At 42.1% G+C, this 18,048-nt stretch overlaps 1 protein-coding gene across 1 annotated transcript in view; it reads left to right on the plus strand.

Moving 5' to 3' along the window:
* The window catches only part of OTOGL (otogelin like), a 315,223-nt gene that overhangs the window by 209,371 nt on the left and 87,804 nt on the right, over positions 1 to 18,048 (plus strand). The window contains exons 38-45 of the mRNA XM_075344757.1: positions 489 to 631; positions 4,012 to 4,035; positions 6,742 to 6,834; positions 8,517 to 8,706; positions 11,020 to 11,234; positions 11,592 to 11,733; positions 15,660 to 15,845; positions 17,829 to 18,041. Of these exons, the coding sequence (XP_075200872.1) occupies positions 489 to 631; positions 4,012 to 4,035; positions 6,742 to 6,834; positions 8,517 to 8,706; positions 11,020 to 11,234; positions 11,592 to 11,733; positions 15,660 to 15,845; positions 17,829 to 18,041 (1,206 nt within the window). The remainder of the gene's footprint in view (positions 1 to 488; positions 632 to 4,011; positions 4,036 to 6,741; positions 6,835 to 8,516; positions 8,707 to 11,019; positions 11,235 to 11,591; positions 11,734 to 15,659; positions 15,846 to 17,828; positions 18,042 to 18,048) is intronic.

The following is an 18,048-nucleotide window of genomic DNA, read 5'->3' on the forward strand; positions in this document are numbered from 1 at the left end:
TTCACGCTCATGTGAGCGTACCCTAATGTCCACAATGCTGCGCCTTCAAAATATGAACTACATAGAGTCAGGAATGCTTCATGTACTGTGTATAGGAGACATCATACGGTAGAAGCCAGTGTCCACCCTTTACTACTGGGACAACTGAAAATTACAGACAGAACATGCAGATGGGAAATATTGTGAAAAATTCAGGATACAGGTCATATAATAGTCAAAATCAGTGCTATTTTTCATGTACACATATATGACAGTGTATCCTAAACAATCACCAGTTTTTGGTTTTTGTGGCATGAACTGACCTACTTTGGATTCCTGCTCATACTTCTATTGAAAACTTTTGATTTTAGTGATACAATGTATGAGATGTTCACATTTACATTATTGACCTCTTCAAAGTTATAATCATCAAATAGCCTAATATTCTAAAGTTTTGATTGTTCTTTAAAGAAGGCCTTTCCCTAAATGAAATAAATGTCTTCTTTTAGGCCAGTGTTCTGTGTTATCAGAGCTGAGCATCATAACATTTGATGGAAATAATATTGCACTATATAATGCTGCACCATATATCTTGGTCAGACTTCCAAAAGAAACAATCGTTGCTCACATAGAAAAATGCCCTCCAAGCTTGGTAAGTTGTCCCAACCTATTTACTATATGAAAAAAATATGTTTTTGGTTATTACAGTTATACATTGTTGCTATTATTGTAGTAAAAATGTACAAAAAAATTCTATTTGGATAATGCTAATTTTTTACTGGATGTGGTCGGTAACTCTTCAGTGGTTTAAAACTATTTTACATATTCGCATGTGTATTTTTCAAGACAACAACAAATCATAATAAAATACATTCTGAAACCTAATATGACTGGCCATAAAATTTAAAGGGAATGTGTAATTAGAAAATTAAAGGGAATTTGTCACCAATTTTTTGCTACCCCATATGAGAGCAGCATTATGAAAGAGCAGAGACCCGGATTCCAGCGATGTGTCACTTACTGGGCTGTGTGTTAATAAAATCACTATTTATGTGCTGCAAATCTAGTAGTTCTTTGAATGCTGTGCTCTGTATGAGCTCATCTACACCACAGATTGTCAGCTTTCTTTGTACACCGTGTATGTGCAGAAAGCTGCCAATCAGTGATGGGGCGGGATTATACCATGCTCAGGAACTTGGAGGACTCTATGGCAGCAGGTTTATTTGTTCTTTAGTGATACTCTTCTGCTGAAAAAATAGCATTTTATCAAAACTGCAGTAAGCAGCCAAGAAAGCAACACACTGTAAGGGTGCCCTCACACGAGCGTATAACTCGCATGAGTATCGGAACGCATCACTCGGTGCGGCCGCACACTCTCCGGACAGGAGCATGTCAGCCGCATAGAAATACATGCAGCTGAGCTGCTCCTGTCAGCAGAGAAGCTAGCCGCGCCGGGTGATGCGTTCCGATACTCATGCGAGTTATACGCTCGTGTGAGGGCACCCTAAGAATCAAGATCTCTGCCCCTACATTATGCTGATCTCAGGTTAGGTGGCAAATTCCTAGTAACATATTCTCGTGTTATTTATGTTTCTATATTATTGCAGTTTTTTCCCGCTATACTACAACCAGTATTAAAAATATAAATGAGAAATCTTGCACGCTGGCCACTGGGACTTTTTGAACTCCAACTAATTGGTTCTGGAAAGCCACATGGGCATTAGCAGCAATAGACTGACTCAGGCTCTGTCATTTGTACTGAACTATTTAATATGTGTTTGTGTGCAAAGGTCATTGTGAAAGGAGGTTGAACAAGGGTACTATGACATTGTATATTGTGATTAGTGTATCCTGTTTTATCAGTTGTGTATACAGGTGTGAACTGTCATTCTCTAATTGTAATCAAGTCTCTGATGATAAGAAACCTGCTGAAAACGCTTTCTGAACAATAGAAAGTATAGGGGGCTTTACACGCAGCGATATCGCTAGCGAGCGTACCCGCCCGTGGCACACAAAATCGTTAGGAGCCGTCACACGTACTTACCTGCCTAGCGACGTCACTGTTGCCGGCGAACCGCCTCCTTTCTAAGGGGGCAGTTTGTGCGGCGTCACAGCGGCGTCACTAATCGGCCGCCCAATAGAAGCGGAGGGGCGGAGATGAGCGGCCGTAACATCCCGCCCAACTCCTTCCTTCCTCGTTGCCGGCGGCCACAGGTAAGCTGTAGTTCGTCGTTCCCGAGGTGTCACACGTAGCGATGTGTGCTGCCTCAGGAACGACGAACAACCTGCGACCTCAACAATCAGCGATTTTTTTGAAAATGAACGACGTGTCAACGAAGGACGATTTGGTGAGAATTTTCCATCGTTAACGGTCGCTCGTAGGTGTCCCATGCAACAACGTCACTAACATTGCCGGATGTGCGTCACGGGATCCGTGACCCCGGCGATATATCGTTAGATACGTCGTTGCGTGTGACGGGGCCTTAAGTGTCTAAAATTGCTCCAGTGGCCAGTCTGAAAACGGCAAGATTTCTAATTTAGTCTTTTTTTAATACATCTTGTGATATGAGAAACAAAACATTGGCAAAAAAAAGAAACACATTACACAAAGCCCAGATTAAAATAATTGATTATTTTTTGACTACATATAAGATACCAATTGGATACATGTATCAGGCATTGGCTGTATGAGTTCAGCCAGGCATGTTTGATTTTGTAACACTGTGGCATTTCAGAGAAAAGCTTACTGTTAATATAATCTCCTTGTCCGCTGCCCTGGATTGGCAGATTTCTGCCTATATTTCAACACAGGATATTGGGCAAGGAGAAGCCGCCGGGGACCCACCTGTCCAACTAATCTCCAGTGAGTCTTGGTACCCAGCAGCTATTAAATGTGTGTTTTTCTCTTGCTTTCCAGAGTTATTCTGTCACACTGCCAGATGGAGGGAAGAGAGTGACAAAGACCCACTGCTCCCAGAACCATAGTTACCCTGAGAGGAGTATAACTAAGTGCCTACCCAGTTTTAACCAGAGCCTCTGATGGTGAGGTTGGATTTGTCTGATGATAGGCACCAGGTATCACTCCAGGGCAACTCGTGGTTGTCGCAATCCACCAAGACGGCTTGTCAGCACAAGACAAGATGGGAGGAAAGCATAAATTACCTATAGGGAAGGATAGGGAGGGACAGCCCTGGACACTTACCCTGAGTAAACGTGAGCTCCCTAACATCCCTAGATGGGTTTTTTCCCTCTGTGTGGCGATCACATTCCTATTCCTGTTTTTTCCCTGAACACAACCCTGCCTAGTGCACACGGCAGTAGGAACACTAGTCCCGCTCTACATTAAAAACACAGAGGTGATAAGACAGACAGGGGTAAAAAAAATGCAATTATACAAAGCACACCAAAAGAGAGAAAGGAGTAAAGGGAACGGATAAGTGAGGCAAACTAAAAAGGGATAAAAGGTAGGGAATACACCAAACAAACTTCCAAGCAGGAATCTCCGGCTCTAGCTCCTAAAACAACTTCTTTGTCTACACTCCACACCAAAGGCTAGGTATAGCTAAGCCATCACTGACAAGTCCCTAAGCTAAGAGGGGCATATTTTTGCAGAAGGGAGTGGAAAAATCAGACAGAACAGCTGAGATAACCAAGGACAGAAAGACCAAACAAACTGCTTAACCCTTACATCACCGAACCAAGGAGAATCTGCACAGTTAACTGAAAAGCAAAGCATATTCAATAGTGTGCGTGTACCCATGCGCTACAACAATCACCTGACACCTGAAATAGAGGGGACAACTCTCCATCGTGGTACCCCCATGACATAAGCATACCTGGCTCAGTTCGTACAGCCAATGCCTGATACATGATGCTACCCATGGGTTAGGCAGCATGTATCAGATGTCAGGTTCATTTTCAACAGAATAGAATTAAGATATGAAAACACATACATGCAGTATTTAAAATAAACATAGAACAGTTATGGTTGGAGTAAAAGACTTCTAACTTGTTTGTGCTTTTGTTTTCTAGAGTGTAAATTCTATTCGAAAGTTGGTAAGTAATTTTTTAATTTGGTAAAAAATATGAGAAAATGCATGAATTTTGCTTTACTTTTAACTCTTGTTTACTCTGTTTACCACATTCTTATCAGCTCTTTGTTAGGTACCCTACACACGTCAGTGATTCTGGTACGTATGTTACTGTTTTTATACGTACCAGAATCACGGACATACACAGACCCATTAAAATCAATAGGTCTGCGCATACATCAGTAATTTCTCACTGACGTGTTTCCGTGCAGCATACACGTGTGTCCGTGTGCTCCGCACAGAGACAAGTCCGTTTTTTTCTGGCATCACTGATGCCACACCACACTTTGGAGTGATCCATAAAACAAGTACCAGAAAAACACGTACAAAATAAAAAGCTTTGTAAACTCACCCATCTCCAGCGCTGCTGTCTTGAGCCACTGCTGTCTCTATTTCCAGGCCGGCTAGTTATGCTCATGCATATTCACTGCACAGCCGACCCAGAAGTAGCTGCAGAGGGGAGACAGCGGTGGCCGGACACAGCATCCGGGAGTCTTCAGCACCACGGACAGCAGGCCCATGGACAGGTGAGTATAAGTGCCTGATCTCTGTGTATTATCACGAATAGCACACGAAGATCACACATTTGCCAATATCACAGCACACAGAGGGACATACGCACTTTTAACATGTCAGTGAAAAATGTGTGTGTTTTTCACTGACGTGTGAAAGAGGCCTTAGACAGAGATCATTACTTATATTAGTCACTGTTCTTAATGGTGTTCTCAATCTTATCTCCCTTTTTCCTTCACACATACTAGGGCCAATTTCAAATAAGGTCAGGGAATGTTGTAAAAAGCACAGAATTTAAGAGAATCTAATGCATACGCAAGACCTTAATATTGTAAGGCAACAATGCTATTGCCTATTAAGATAAGTATGTTGTCATGTTATACAAAGTTGTGCTGAGTCATACTTTGGCAACACTCAAATATGGCAACAGAAGAGGCCCAACTCCTAATTGAAAAAAAAAAAATACCGTATATAAAGGGTTTTTTCAGATGAGAGTGACATTTTAAAGGTTATCGAACTCTTTTTATATATATATATATATATATATATATATATATATATTTATTTTTTGTATTTTATTAAATAAAAGATTTGTAATTGCTTTGAATTTAAACTGTGTTAGCATTTGTCTTCTCCAGCTTTCCTGTTTTCCCATACACTGAAGGCTGCTCAATACTGCTCTGTTGGTTGCTTGGTTTTGTCAGACAACTACCTGTAAGCTCAGCTTGAAGCCCTTATCTCTCCTGCTCTAAATGCTCATCTAAATTTGGATGTGATCAAAACCATTCACAATGTCTATCAAACCACCATCTCATATTTGGATTTCTTATGTACTGGCAACTTATCGAATGGCAGAATTAAAATGATCCCCTATTAGAAAGAAATCAAGGGCAATATGATCCTTTATGCCACATCCTACCATCCTACACACTCTCTTAAAAGTGTCTGTTGAGGAATTAATGTGTACTAAAGAAACTGTTTTACTGATTCCACCTTTCTTGTTGAAACCAATAAAGCATGTGAAGGTTTGTCACAACACAAGGATCCTTCTTCAATACACCAACAATTGGCCATTTACTATCATCCAGCCTATTCATGGACTAGAAATTAACTCCCCAACATGTTTATATGAGTCTATATCAGAATGCTGTCAGGTTATATCAGTCTCACAAACCTTTGCATCCACTGCTATCTGAAATTATTATAATATAAAACAATACATAAACTGTAAGACAAGATACATAGTCTATTTAGCCACTTGTACCAGTTGCCTGATCCAATATGTGAGCTGTTCCTTTCAGAAATGAGGAAATATCTCTCTGATATTGGCAAAAGTGATATTGCCAATTCAGCGGTTTCATTCCATTACACGCACGCATGCACGCACGCATGCACGCACACCCACACACACACACACACATGCACACACACACAAACACATATCAGACTTTAATATACAGCCAATGAAAGAGTTGATAAGCCACTCAGGTGGTAACTATTATCGAAAAATTATTAAATAGGAAGTCTTTTTGGATATTTGTGTTTTAAAAAGTGCCCCATGTGGATGTGGTCTAAACACACGTCCCAATCTTATTTTACAATATCGGTGCCCATTTATTCAGATTATCAGTGCTGCTATGTGGTTTTCTTTTTTTAGTTTTTTCAGCTTTTACAAACCATTTAGTGGTTTATCTATCAGGTGTAATTAATTAATTTAGTAATTAATATTGTTCACCATGTAATTTTCCTTTAAAACCGCTTTTTTGTGTATTTTCTGTTATGGCATTTTTGGGCCTAAAACGCATAAGTAGGTCTCCTGTTTGTGTGACCAATCAATTTGCTTTTAAAGTGACACAATAAACTCAAGACTTTTTCCTGGATGCTGGCTTACCTTCCTTTCCCAGAATCAGACCAACAGCAGTCAAATCAGATGTGAGCTTATAGGAGCATTTTGGTGATGAGATAGGGGAGCAGGAGGCTGAACCAACTAAAATATATGGACTCAAGTCCTGTACCTTGTATTGGAATCCATGCAGGCTGCACAGGATCAACGTTAAAAGTCAAAATGAAAAAATCAAAGCAAATTTCAAATACTCATTTGCGTTCATAGCAAAAGCCCTTTAATTAAAATTGTTTTCCTTTTGTAATATATTTGCAGGTTGCAGCTGGAGGTACTTCAGGATTATGTTTTAAAAAGCTGAATGTAACAACGGCAAATTTTCAAGTGCTTATAAATCGTTTGGACAGAAGGGTGAGCATCATTTTAAAAAAATCTACTTATAATTCTATTAATGGTAGTTAAGACTTTCCTGAAGGGTACATAATTATAATTAAATAGATTAATGGTTCACAGACTTGTGCAGTACAGAAAACAGGGGCATTCGGACGTACAGTTTCGGGCTTATAGATGTCCTTTAATGTCTCTTACTTTGGACACATCACACAAAGAGAGCAATTTCTGGAAATGGACATCATGATTGGAAAAATAAAAGGTTCGGAGGAAGATCAGTAACCCGGTGGCTTGATACAATCATGGTAACGATGGAGAAGACCATGGTGGACCTATATAGGCATGGTGCAAGGACTGACAACTGCGAATAAAGGCAGCCCAGGTGCCAGGTGCCTGTGAGGGCCAGTCCTGACATTGTGCTGGTGTGAGTGGTTTTGCCACACACACTGACACCTGGGCTGCCTTTATTCGCAGTTGTCAGTCCTTGCAGCATGGGAGCGGTTCTGACATTCCCCGGGTAAGTGGTGTTCTTATATGGTCCTGTTCAAGTCATTATATGAGACCTTGTGGTACAATATTAATTTATAACATAGTGTAGGGACCCCCCCTATAGAGATTTTGCCGTGACGGGGCAGGGGGGCTAAAATCATTGATCAATAATTTGCAAAAAATCTCAGTGAATTGTTACAGTAGGAATGAATTTGTGAATTTTACACTTTTAATTTTTTCATTGTTGCATGCCATTCATGAGCAGTGCTGGCTCCCCTCTTCTAAAGCCTGCTTTACACGAGATGATAGATTGTGCGATAGCACAATCGATTGTACCCGCCCCTGTCGTTTTTGCGTCACGGGCAATTAGTTGCCCATGGCACACAAACTCGTTTAACCCCCGTCACACGTACTTACCTTCCGGACGACCTCGCTGTGGGCGACGAACATCCACTTCCTGGAGTGGGCGGGACGTTCGGCGTCACAGTGACGTCACACGGCAGGCGGCCAATAGAAGCGGAGAGGCGGAGATGAGCGAGATGTAAACATCCCGCCCACCTCCTTCCTTCCATTAAGCCGACGGGTGCCGCGGGAGGCAGGTAAAGCTGTTGTTCATCGTTCCTGTGGTGTCACACGGAGCAACGTGTGATGCCACGGAAACGATGCACTACCGCCGCCATTTTAATTAAACAATTTTATGAAACCTAGCAACGAGTACACGACTCACGATTTGTGAGCGATACTGCGTCGCTAGGAGGTGTCACACGAAACCACGTCGTGCGGTATGCCGGATGTGTGTCACGAAGACCGTGACCCCAACGACATATCGCACAATCTATCGTCTCGTGTAAAGCTCGCTTAAGAGTTTCTGCACACTTAGGCCCTGGAACCATACTGTATGGGGTCTAAAAGGTCCCTTTGACCTATAAATACTATTAAAGACCTTTGATAGTTGGGGGTTCTGTTGGAGATGTTCCATTGTGGTCTAAGAGGTTCAAATTAAACCACTGGGTTCAATTCAATTAGGAAAACATGAAAGTTATTACTCAGAGTCATACAAAGGTGGTAAAACTCATAGCCACATTATAAGATTTATATGAATCCAATATGTACGAGGAAGAAGTTAGAAATGAAAAAAATTATCTCAGGGTACTGGAGGTTCACTTTTCTCTCTTAGGATTGATATTTTTATGTTTGCATTTCTGTTGTTTCAGGTAGAAGTGAATTCAATACTTCAACCCTTACCTTTTTCAAAGCAAGGTCTATGTATCCAAGACACTGGAGCAATGTATGTGATTAACACACCAGCAGGCATCAGCATTAAATGGACTCATGTTACCGGCATTATAGATATACAATATGGTCTTCATTCCAACCAGTCCACCAAAACTGAAGGCCTTTGTGGTATGTATACCCATACAAATAAAAGTCACTATACAAGGACCGCGCACAACTGATATGTCAACACTCGTATGGAGGAAGCAATAGAACAAGAAATCTCTGCAGTATCCAGCTAACAGATTCTTCACAATTTTCAATTTAATTTATGCTTGTAGGAAATATGATAATAGACAATAATTAAATTGCTATAATGCATGTGTATTATCCCAGGGCTATGGGGTACTCTGTCCCAGGCGATGTACTGCTGGGGAGATGTCACTGGGTGGCCTTTGCCTGGTTCCATGACCCTGGGGGTCACTTTTAAAAGGGGGAATATTTACAGGGGATTTGAAATAAAAGTTTTTATCGTGACTCCACTTGCATTTTTCCATTTCAGGCAGGGAAAAAAGCAAGAATGTGCATTATATTTCTGGAATCTACTAGATTTGTTGGTACTGTAAAAAGGTACTGTAAAAAAGAGATTTTAATTTGCACAAAATTCATTAAAAAAAACTGGAAAAAAGAAAACATAGCAAAAACACAAAGTGTAAACATAGCCTTAATCCGGATTTGTGATGCAGATCACACAAAGCTTTATCGCTTTTACAAATGTTATCCCAGTGATAAATCCCAACAATATTACTTCAGGCATTTCCCTTGGTGCTCTGTAAGTGTTAAGATGCCTTATACTACGGCTAGCGAAGACTTATGCGGGCGTCACATGGTATGATATATCTGGCGATATGTCGTCGGAGTCACGTCGTTAGTGACGCACATCCGGCATCATCAGAGATATCGTACTGTGTGACACCTATGAACGAACAGAAATACCTTCTCGTTCATCGTTGACACATCGTTCATTTTCATAATCTCGTTCCTCCTTCTGTGCTCCGGTTGTTCGTCGCTCCCGTGGCAGCACACATCACTCCGTGTGACACCCCGGGAGCGACAAACACAGCTTACCTGCGTCCCGCCAGCAATGCGGAAGAAGGAGGTGGGCGGGATGTTTACGTCCCACTCATCTCCACCCCTCCGCTTCTATTTGCCGGCTGCCATGTGACATCGCTGTGACGCCAAACATCCCTCCCCCTTCAGGAAGAGGATGTTCGCCACCCACAGCGACATCGCCCAGGAGGTAAGTACGTGTGACGGGGGGTTAACGACTTTATGCGCCATGGGCAACTAATTGCCCTTAACGCACAAATGACGGGTTCAATCGCTTATGCGATCGCACGATTTATCATCCCGTGTGACGCCCGCATTAGACTGTGTTCACACCTTATGTTTTTTAAATTGAGTTTTTTTATGCAAATTAAAAACTACTTTTTACGGTACCAGCAAAAGCTATGTGATTTCAGAAATCTCAAGCACAATTGCTTTTTTCTGCCTGAATTGATTAACTGCTGTCTTTTTGAAAGAAGCAGCATGTCAATACTTTCAGTGTTTCTGCAGCGTTTTTTCACCATAGATAGCAATGAGAAAGGTCAAAAACTCAGCAAAAATGCTACGTTTTGCTGCACTTTTGCTGCTTTTTTGGTGGATGAAACTAACTTTATGTACATGTACTGTAGACAAATGACACATATAATCTTCACCAAAAACGCCTCAAAAAAGCTGCAAATGCGCAGCAAAATCTGCTTTTGTAAGCAGCTTTATTACTGCCATGAGAGCAGCAAAAAAGCAGTGTGTGAACATAGTCTTAAGGCCGCTGTACACGCAACGACATCGCTAACGCGATGTCGTTTGGGTCACGGAATTCGTGACGCACATCCGCTCTTCTTAGCGATGTCGTTGCGTGTGACATGTAAGAGCGACCGCTAACAAGTGATAATACTCACCTTATCATTGCTCGTTGACACGCTGTCCAGTTCCCAAATATCGTTGCTTTTTCAGGACGCAGGTTGTTCGTCGTTCCTGCAGCAGCACACATCGCTATGTGTGACACCGCAGCAACGAGGAACTTCACTGTACTTGTGGCCATCGGCAATGAGGAAGGAAGAAGGTGGACGGGATGTTTGTCCTGCTCATCTCCGCTCCCTCCGCTTCTATTGGGCGGCCGCTTAGTGACGTCGCTGTGACGCCGAATGAACCACCCCCTTAGAAAGGAGGCGGTTCGCCGGTCACAGCGACGTCGCTAGGCAGGTAAGTCCATGTGACGGGTCCGAGCGATGTTGTGCACCACGGGCAGCGATTTGCCCGTGACGCATAGCCGATGGGGGCGGGTACGCATGCTAGCGATATCGGTAACGTTATCGCAGCGTGTAAAGCGGCCTTTAGTCTATTAATCTTAAGACTATTATGAAGTCTTTTCATTGTTATCTTTTATGCCTGCTTTAGGAATCTGCAATGGTGATCCAAATGATGATTTAAAGATGCAAAACAGGACAATAATAACCAATAAAGAAGATATAGAAGCATTTATTAAGAGCTGGGAAATAGAGAAATCTGTTGATGTTACCACAAGACGTCCAGTGAGAAACTGCACAGAAGATAATTGCACTTATTGCATGGAACTACTCAATAGAAAAGTATTTGCCCCGTGTCATAGGAAGGTATGCAATCTCATTTGTAAAATGTTTTGTTAACTTGAATGAAGAGCAACAAAATATGCAAGACCTGGTCTTTACTAATAACTACAGTTATTTGCGTTAGCTGAGGCCCTTGTGAGGGGTCCCCAATAATTCTTCTATTGGTATATCAATGACACTTAATAAAATATCAAAAAATAATATATAAGGTGTATGGTTTGCACGGATAATGTTGCAATTTTTGGATATGGTACATTTTCAGAATCATGCTTTATTGCCTATTTTACTAATATGAGCTTGTAAATTGTTATTGCATTCTTTACATTTATGTACAATAACGTGGATTGCTAAACTTCATTTTACATATGATCTAATTTATAGGTTTCCCCACAAGATTTTTGTGAGAAGATGTGGATCAACAGTACATACTTTCTAAACTATGAATGTGATGCTCTCTCTGCATATGTAGCTCTGTGTAGTAAGCATAATATCTGCATTAGATGGAGGACTCACGACTACTGTTGTAAGTTATACAGTATCATTGTTTATTTAGCTATCTGTTTTCTTAGATTCTAAAAAATAGTTCCTTCCATTCAGGCTTGGACCGGCCCACCGGACAACAGGGGAATTCCCTGGTGGGCCTCTTTGCTTGAGTGAGCCACTCCCCCCCAATATGAGCAGTATTTGGCACCATTACATTATTACCTAAGTACAGAAAAAAGCAGTATCTCATCATTCACTCACCAAACTACCCAGTGCATTATTACATAGAAGTACAGATAAATGTGTGAATGAAGCTAGCTGACCAGTGGGCCCCCAGAATCCGTATTACTGGTAGGCCCTTGGCAGCTCAGTCTGACAATTCTTCCATTTATTATACATTGAGAGGGAACTGCGTACCAGTGTACTTCAGTGCTTGGCACTTATTGATTGTTTGACAGTCTGTAGTCATATTGATTAGGTTGTGTGAACAAACATAGTGGTTCATTTTTTAAATTAACTTAATAGTTTTGACATTTTAAATCCTACCTGAAACTCAAGAGAAATGCCAGAAAGCTCTGCTGGTAAGGAGTTTCAGCTTCAGAGCTAGGCTTTTTTTTCCACCTTGGTCCAAAATTCAGTTTTCTGCCCTAGCCCTGTCTCTAAATACCTTAGCAAAGACAAAGGAGCAAATTCATTAACACGTTTATGCCAGTGTTCTGGCATAAAAAGCTTTGAAAAGTCACATAATTTTGTTGCAAGTCAAGGCTGCACTAAAATTTTGAGACGGTTGGCACTCTCACGCCCAGCTCTGGATGGAGATGGACCGTTGCTCGTCAAATTCATGATGAGTGGTGGCACTCAATACATTCTAGCAGAGACTAAAGTAGGATTTGTGGTGAGGTGCACACCACTTGTTTGACGCTCCAGATTCTTGAGTAGGGGACTTTTAATGAATCAGGAGCATCTGACTGCAGCACATCTCATCAAGACCGGCTTAAGCAAAGCCGATCTCGATGAATCGTGCCCAATGTGTTTGTTGTTGTCGTCCATTTAACATCTTGAGTTACTTCCCCTTAGTAACTCACCTGGAAGGGTTGGTAGTTTACTACTAAAAGGAACCTGTCAGATACTTCTATGCACTGGCGGACACTGACAGAAAAGGTCCCCAGTGCAAATACATTATATTGTTCCTTTGAAGTCCAATATCTCATCATAATGTACAATTCCATCTATTTTGATGGTAGAAATGGGCCCCCTCACCTCTTGGGCCCCTGTGTAACCCTTTAAAAGATAATTAAGGTGATCTATTTATGACCACTAAGAGATGTTCCAGAAGAAAGCAATCATGTTTTGATGTCCTGTATATATTGGTGGCTTTACACGCTGTGACATCGCTAGCCGATGCTAGCGATGGCGAGCGTGATAGCACCCACCCCTATCGTTATGCCGATATGTGAAGATCGCTGCCGTAGCGAACATTATCGCTACGGCAGCGTCACACGTACTTACCTGCTCGGCGACGTCGCTGTGACCGGCAAACCGCCTCCTTTCTAAGAGGGCGGTTCGCTCGGCATCACAGCGACGTCACTAAGCGGCCTCCCAATCAAAGCGGAGGGGCGGAGATGAGCGGGACAAACATCCTGCCCACCTTCTTCCTTCCTCATTGCTGGCGTGTAGCAGGTAAGGAGAGGTTCCTCGTTCCTGCTGCGTCAACGTATTGATGTGTGCTGCTGCAGGCACGAGGATCAACTTCGCCCACGTGACAGCAGCGATAATTGGGAGAGGACCCCCATGTCAACGAGGAGCGATTTTTGGACGTTTTTGCAACGATCCAAAATCGCTCCTAGAAGTCACACACAACGAGATTGCTACAGCAGCTGGCTGTGCGTCACAAAATTCTTTCATGTTTACTTTACAGGTTTTGAGTGGTACAGTCCTACCCAAAAGAGTTGTACATAAACAACTGACTCTTAAGAGAACAATGTTCATGTCCATTCTCTTCAAGTCCCCTTGGCACCTCTGCAGCACAATTATTGGCCTAATGACTCACTCACACTGCATGTGGCATGTGATGCCAGTGATTTGGATGCTATATGCTAATTACCCTCATTTCAAACCCTGCTGAGTGTGAGCTGAGTGTCATTCTACTGGGCTGTGATTCTCTTGCATGTGAGATCACAGGCGAGGAGAAGATGGAGAGATTAATCTCTCCATTGCCTGTCTTGGCGTATATTGTACTGCACTTGGATGTCATCAGTGTAGTCCGATGTTTCACACGCACCCATAGGCTTGTTTGGGTGTGTGTGTGATCCAAGACACACTGTCAATCACAGCATGCTGTTTTTGCTTTTTGTGCCAAATTGGCACTGCTTTATATTATAACTGTTATGGTTGCCGAGGGGTGATGAGCGTTCGGGAGTGGACCCACTGGACTGTACACCGGACTCCCCTGAAGAAGCAACCAGTAGTGAATACAGGGGTTTTTGTCTGGCACAGCAATCGGGGGCCTAAATGCATGACTGCCAGGAAGCAGTGGTGATCGGCTCTTACGGACTGGTATAGTCTCTTAATGTCCGATGCAGGTGTGCTCAGATGTGGCAGCACGGAAATAGTAATGCGGACTTGGCAGCACTGAGGTGGTGGCTCAGACGTGACAAAACGGAGGTGGTGGTTCAGATGTAGCAGCACGAAGGTAGTGGCTCAGACGTGGCAGCATGGAGGTAGTGGCTCAGATGTGGCAGCACGGAGGTGGTGGTAAAGAGCAGGATGAGACACAGATTAGAAACATGTGACTGGTACTAGCACACAATAGCAGAACTAGACACAGTAGCGTACTAGGCCCTGAGAACTAGCAATGCAATAATAGGCAACATTGCTCAAGCACTTCCTGTAAGGATGACCCCCCCCGGAGCCAGGGAGCATGCGGGAATACAGCGCTAGGACCAGGCAGGTGAGAGGTAGGGCATCCCCACCAGAACCTGGGAGCGGGGATACCACGCTGAAACTGTGACCGGGCGCAGCAATAACATTAGGCCAAGTGCTGTCCAATAAAACTTTGGATAACAATTGTCTGAGGTATGCGCTGACTATATGCTAGTGTGAATTGAAAGCAGTGAAGTGAGAATTTAAATATAACTTTTAACACTAGAACTACTGGACTCGTGACACCTATATAGAAATACATAGTGCAAAGTAGTCAAAATGACTACCTCAGTAGTTCTAGTGTTAATGAGAAATATTAAAATAGCCAAAAACTAAGTAAAACGTGAATGTTGATCTGAAAAAGATCAACAACTCTGTCACCGGTGGGTGTAGAAACCACAAATATCACTTAGGTAAATGCAAGCACTATGTATGTAGTGAAGGCATTAATTTAGAACACTCCTTTATATGACCTAGAAAAAAGCACAATTCAGTATATGGTCTTAGAAAAACCCCTTAAGAATAACAGGATAAACACAAATAGGTAAGAAAAAATGGAACTCTCTCACCCATTTAGTAGATTCTTTCAGCGGGTATCTGGCCGATTGTAACATCCATGGAAGTGTGAGTGCACCCTTAGAGAGAAACATGCAGTGAGATCTGTCAAAATCATTATTTGAGCAGGAGTGGTTGAGTACATTGATATGCAGATATGAAGGTAAGTATTTAGTAAGTCTTGTGATCTATTTCTCCATATTTGTAAGCTTATGAGTCCAGTGGTCAGTTTTATCCACTGATTGACAGCTATCTCTGTGTGTGTACTGCAGAGAAGGCTCGGACCACCCTCTGGACTTATAAATACAGAATATCAGAAATTGGAATAAATATAACTAACTTGAATCCTTGCCCACAAAGCTATATATTAGTCTGCTCAGCTTTTCTTTTTGTATAATATGTTATGTGTTGCTTAGACAGCATTTTCTACTTGTCAGAATCTCTTTAATATTAATAAGCCCTTACTAACTTTTAAACTCTGTGTGATAGCTTTGCCATGTCCAGCGGGAAAGGAATATCAAGCTTGTGTCCAACCATGTGCTGCTAAGACCTGTTTAAACAAATGGTATTATGAAGAGTCCCCCTGTTCCTACCTAAGAGAAGACTGTGTGTGCAAAAAAGGTACCATTCTTCACAGGACAGATTCTGAGCTCTGCATTCCGGAAGACAAATGTGGTATGTATTTTTAAAATTTGAAATTATTATGACATTTTAATTTGAAAAGAGTTTACTATCGTTCTAATACATTGCTGACATTGTATTGCATATAGTATCTAAACAAACAGGTCCATTTTCGTGTAATAAAGTAGGCTGGATCACGTCTTCAGACAGAGGCTAAATTCTACCTAATTATGCTTGTAAATTGATATCTCACCTGCAAGGTGGATTTACACTGACTGACGCCGTGCGTGCACCTATACTGTCATTGTACATGTTCTGTTAACACCAGATGATGTGCTGCTGAAAACGATTATTTTTATGCTTAAAAATTATTTCACCTGACGAATGAGCATTTTTCTCGTTCATCAGGTGATTGGTAGCTTATTCACATGGCCCAATTATTTAAAGGATGTTTCCAAGGAATGCTCATTGTCATTCCAAGTGATCAGATAGTATAAATGCACTCATATTTGTCTTGTTAAATGTATGCTAATTGGCTGCAAAAAATATAGTGAAAAGGCTCTTTAAAAGCGTGGGCATTATAGGATATTTAGATAACAATATACTATTGCAATGTAGTTGGATTTATATACTGTATACATTTAATGACACTACAAGCTACATGATTCTGTAACATAAAAAGACAACCATATTCAGTAGGATGTCTATTCCAGGTATGGTTGTTTTTTCAGACAATACCCTTCTTCAGCACTTTTTTTGTAAAAAATATTTGCCTGTACTGTCAGGAGAGATTGAGGAGCGGGAAAGGGGTGCTGTCGGGCGGCCGGGAGATCCTGTGCATGGTTTACCTGTTGAGGCACTGAGCAGCGGAAAACGGCAGTCCCCATACAGCTTCGCCCCCCGGCCGCATTGCCGCCCCCCTGAATATAGTGCCGCCTGAGCAAACTGCTCAACTTGTCCAATAAATGGTGCGGCCCTGTTTCTTATTATTCAGTTTTGTAGTCTGTATGCTAATTTCAATCAAAAACTATGTAATTCAGATTTCAAAAGAAAAATAAAAAATGACTAATACTGTATAATCGTTTTTTTTCACTTGCAAAATATGGTTTTCGACTTACCTAGGCTGTATTCTATAAGAAACGCCAAATTTCAACCAAATTCATCAGGATCATTAACACTAGCTGATGCAGGTTCGATAGTTGAAAAACCGGTGGCCACGTTCTGCTCTATCATCTGATTTGTTTATGTCTCTACGTCTGTTGGGGGTCTTTTGCGTGCCGGAGCGGCACCGACCGAGAAATAGTGCGTGATTTTATCCATCTAAGACAAGTTTTACAAAACAAAACTCAATGAACCCTGCTCTCTCCATACTCCATCCCCCTGCTCCCTCCATTCTCCATCCCCCTGGTCTCTCCATCCTCCATCCCCCTGCTCCTTCCATCCTCGATCCCCTTGATCTCTCCATCCTCCATCCCCCTTGTCTCTTAATTCTTCATAACCCTGATCACACTCTATCCCCCCTGCATCCTTCTTCCCCCTGCACAGCCCGCCACCCTCTGTACCCCTCTCTCACATACCCTGCACTCCTCCATCTTCTCCAGCTTCTTTCCCGTTGGGCAAAATTCCATGCCTCCGCCCACCCGAGTCACATGTATGTGACATTATCGCAGGTCCTGCAGCTTCAGTAGCTGCTCTGCTTGTGTCTTCGCTCCACACATGGCTAATTTGTATAGTTTACAAATTAGCCATGTGGACAGAGCCAGAGGTGCTGGCCCTCAACGCTCTTCAGATTTTCCAATACGCCGTACCGGCATGTACTGCCGCAAAAAAAGCACTGCCCTTGTTGAATAACTTATTCTAGTATAAAGAAGTAAATGACTAAAGGTGAAATATTGTCCTCACACATTAGGCATGAACTCAAACCTGGTTATTGAGGGCATTAGTGAGTTTTCCAGCTTACAACCAATATTAATTTCTGTCTAAATAAAAAACAAAATGTTTCTTCTATAAAACTATATTTCTTTATTTATACTTTAGCCTGCACTGATAATGAAGGACATCCCCACTCACCAGGAGAGATCTGGCATTCATCAGCTAATAAATGCTGCCTGTCAAAATGTCTGGAAAATGGAACAGTTGCATCAATAGAGCCGGACTGTAGTGGCCAACCGGACCCAATTTGTATTCGGGAGGGTGAAATGCTTATCCGAGTCATTGAAGAAGGGGCCTGTTGTCCAAAAAAAGTGTGTGGTATGTA

Source organism: Anomaloglossus baeobatrachus, chromosome 4 (genome assembly GCF_048569485.1).
Source record: "Anomaloglossus baeobatrachus isolate aAnoBae1 chromosome 4, aAnoBae1.hap1, whole genome shotgun sequence".
NCBI lineage: Eukaryota > Metazoa > Chordata > Amphibia > Anura > Aromobatidae > Anomaloglossus > Anomaloglossus baeobatrachus.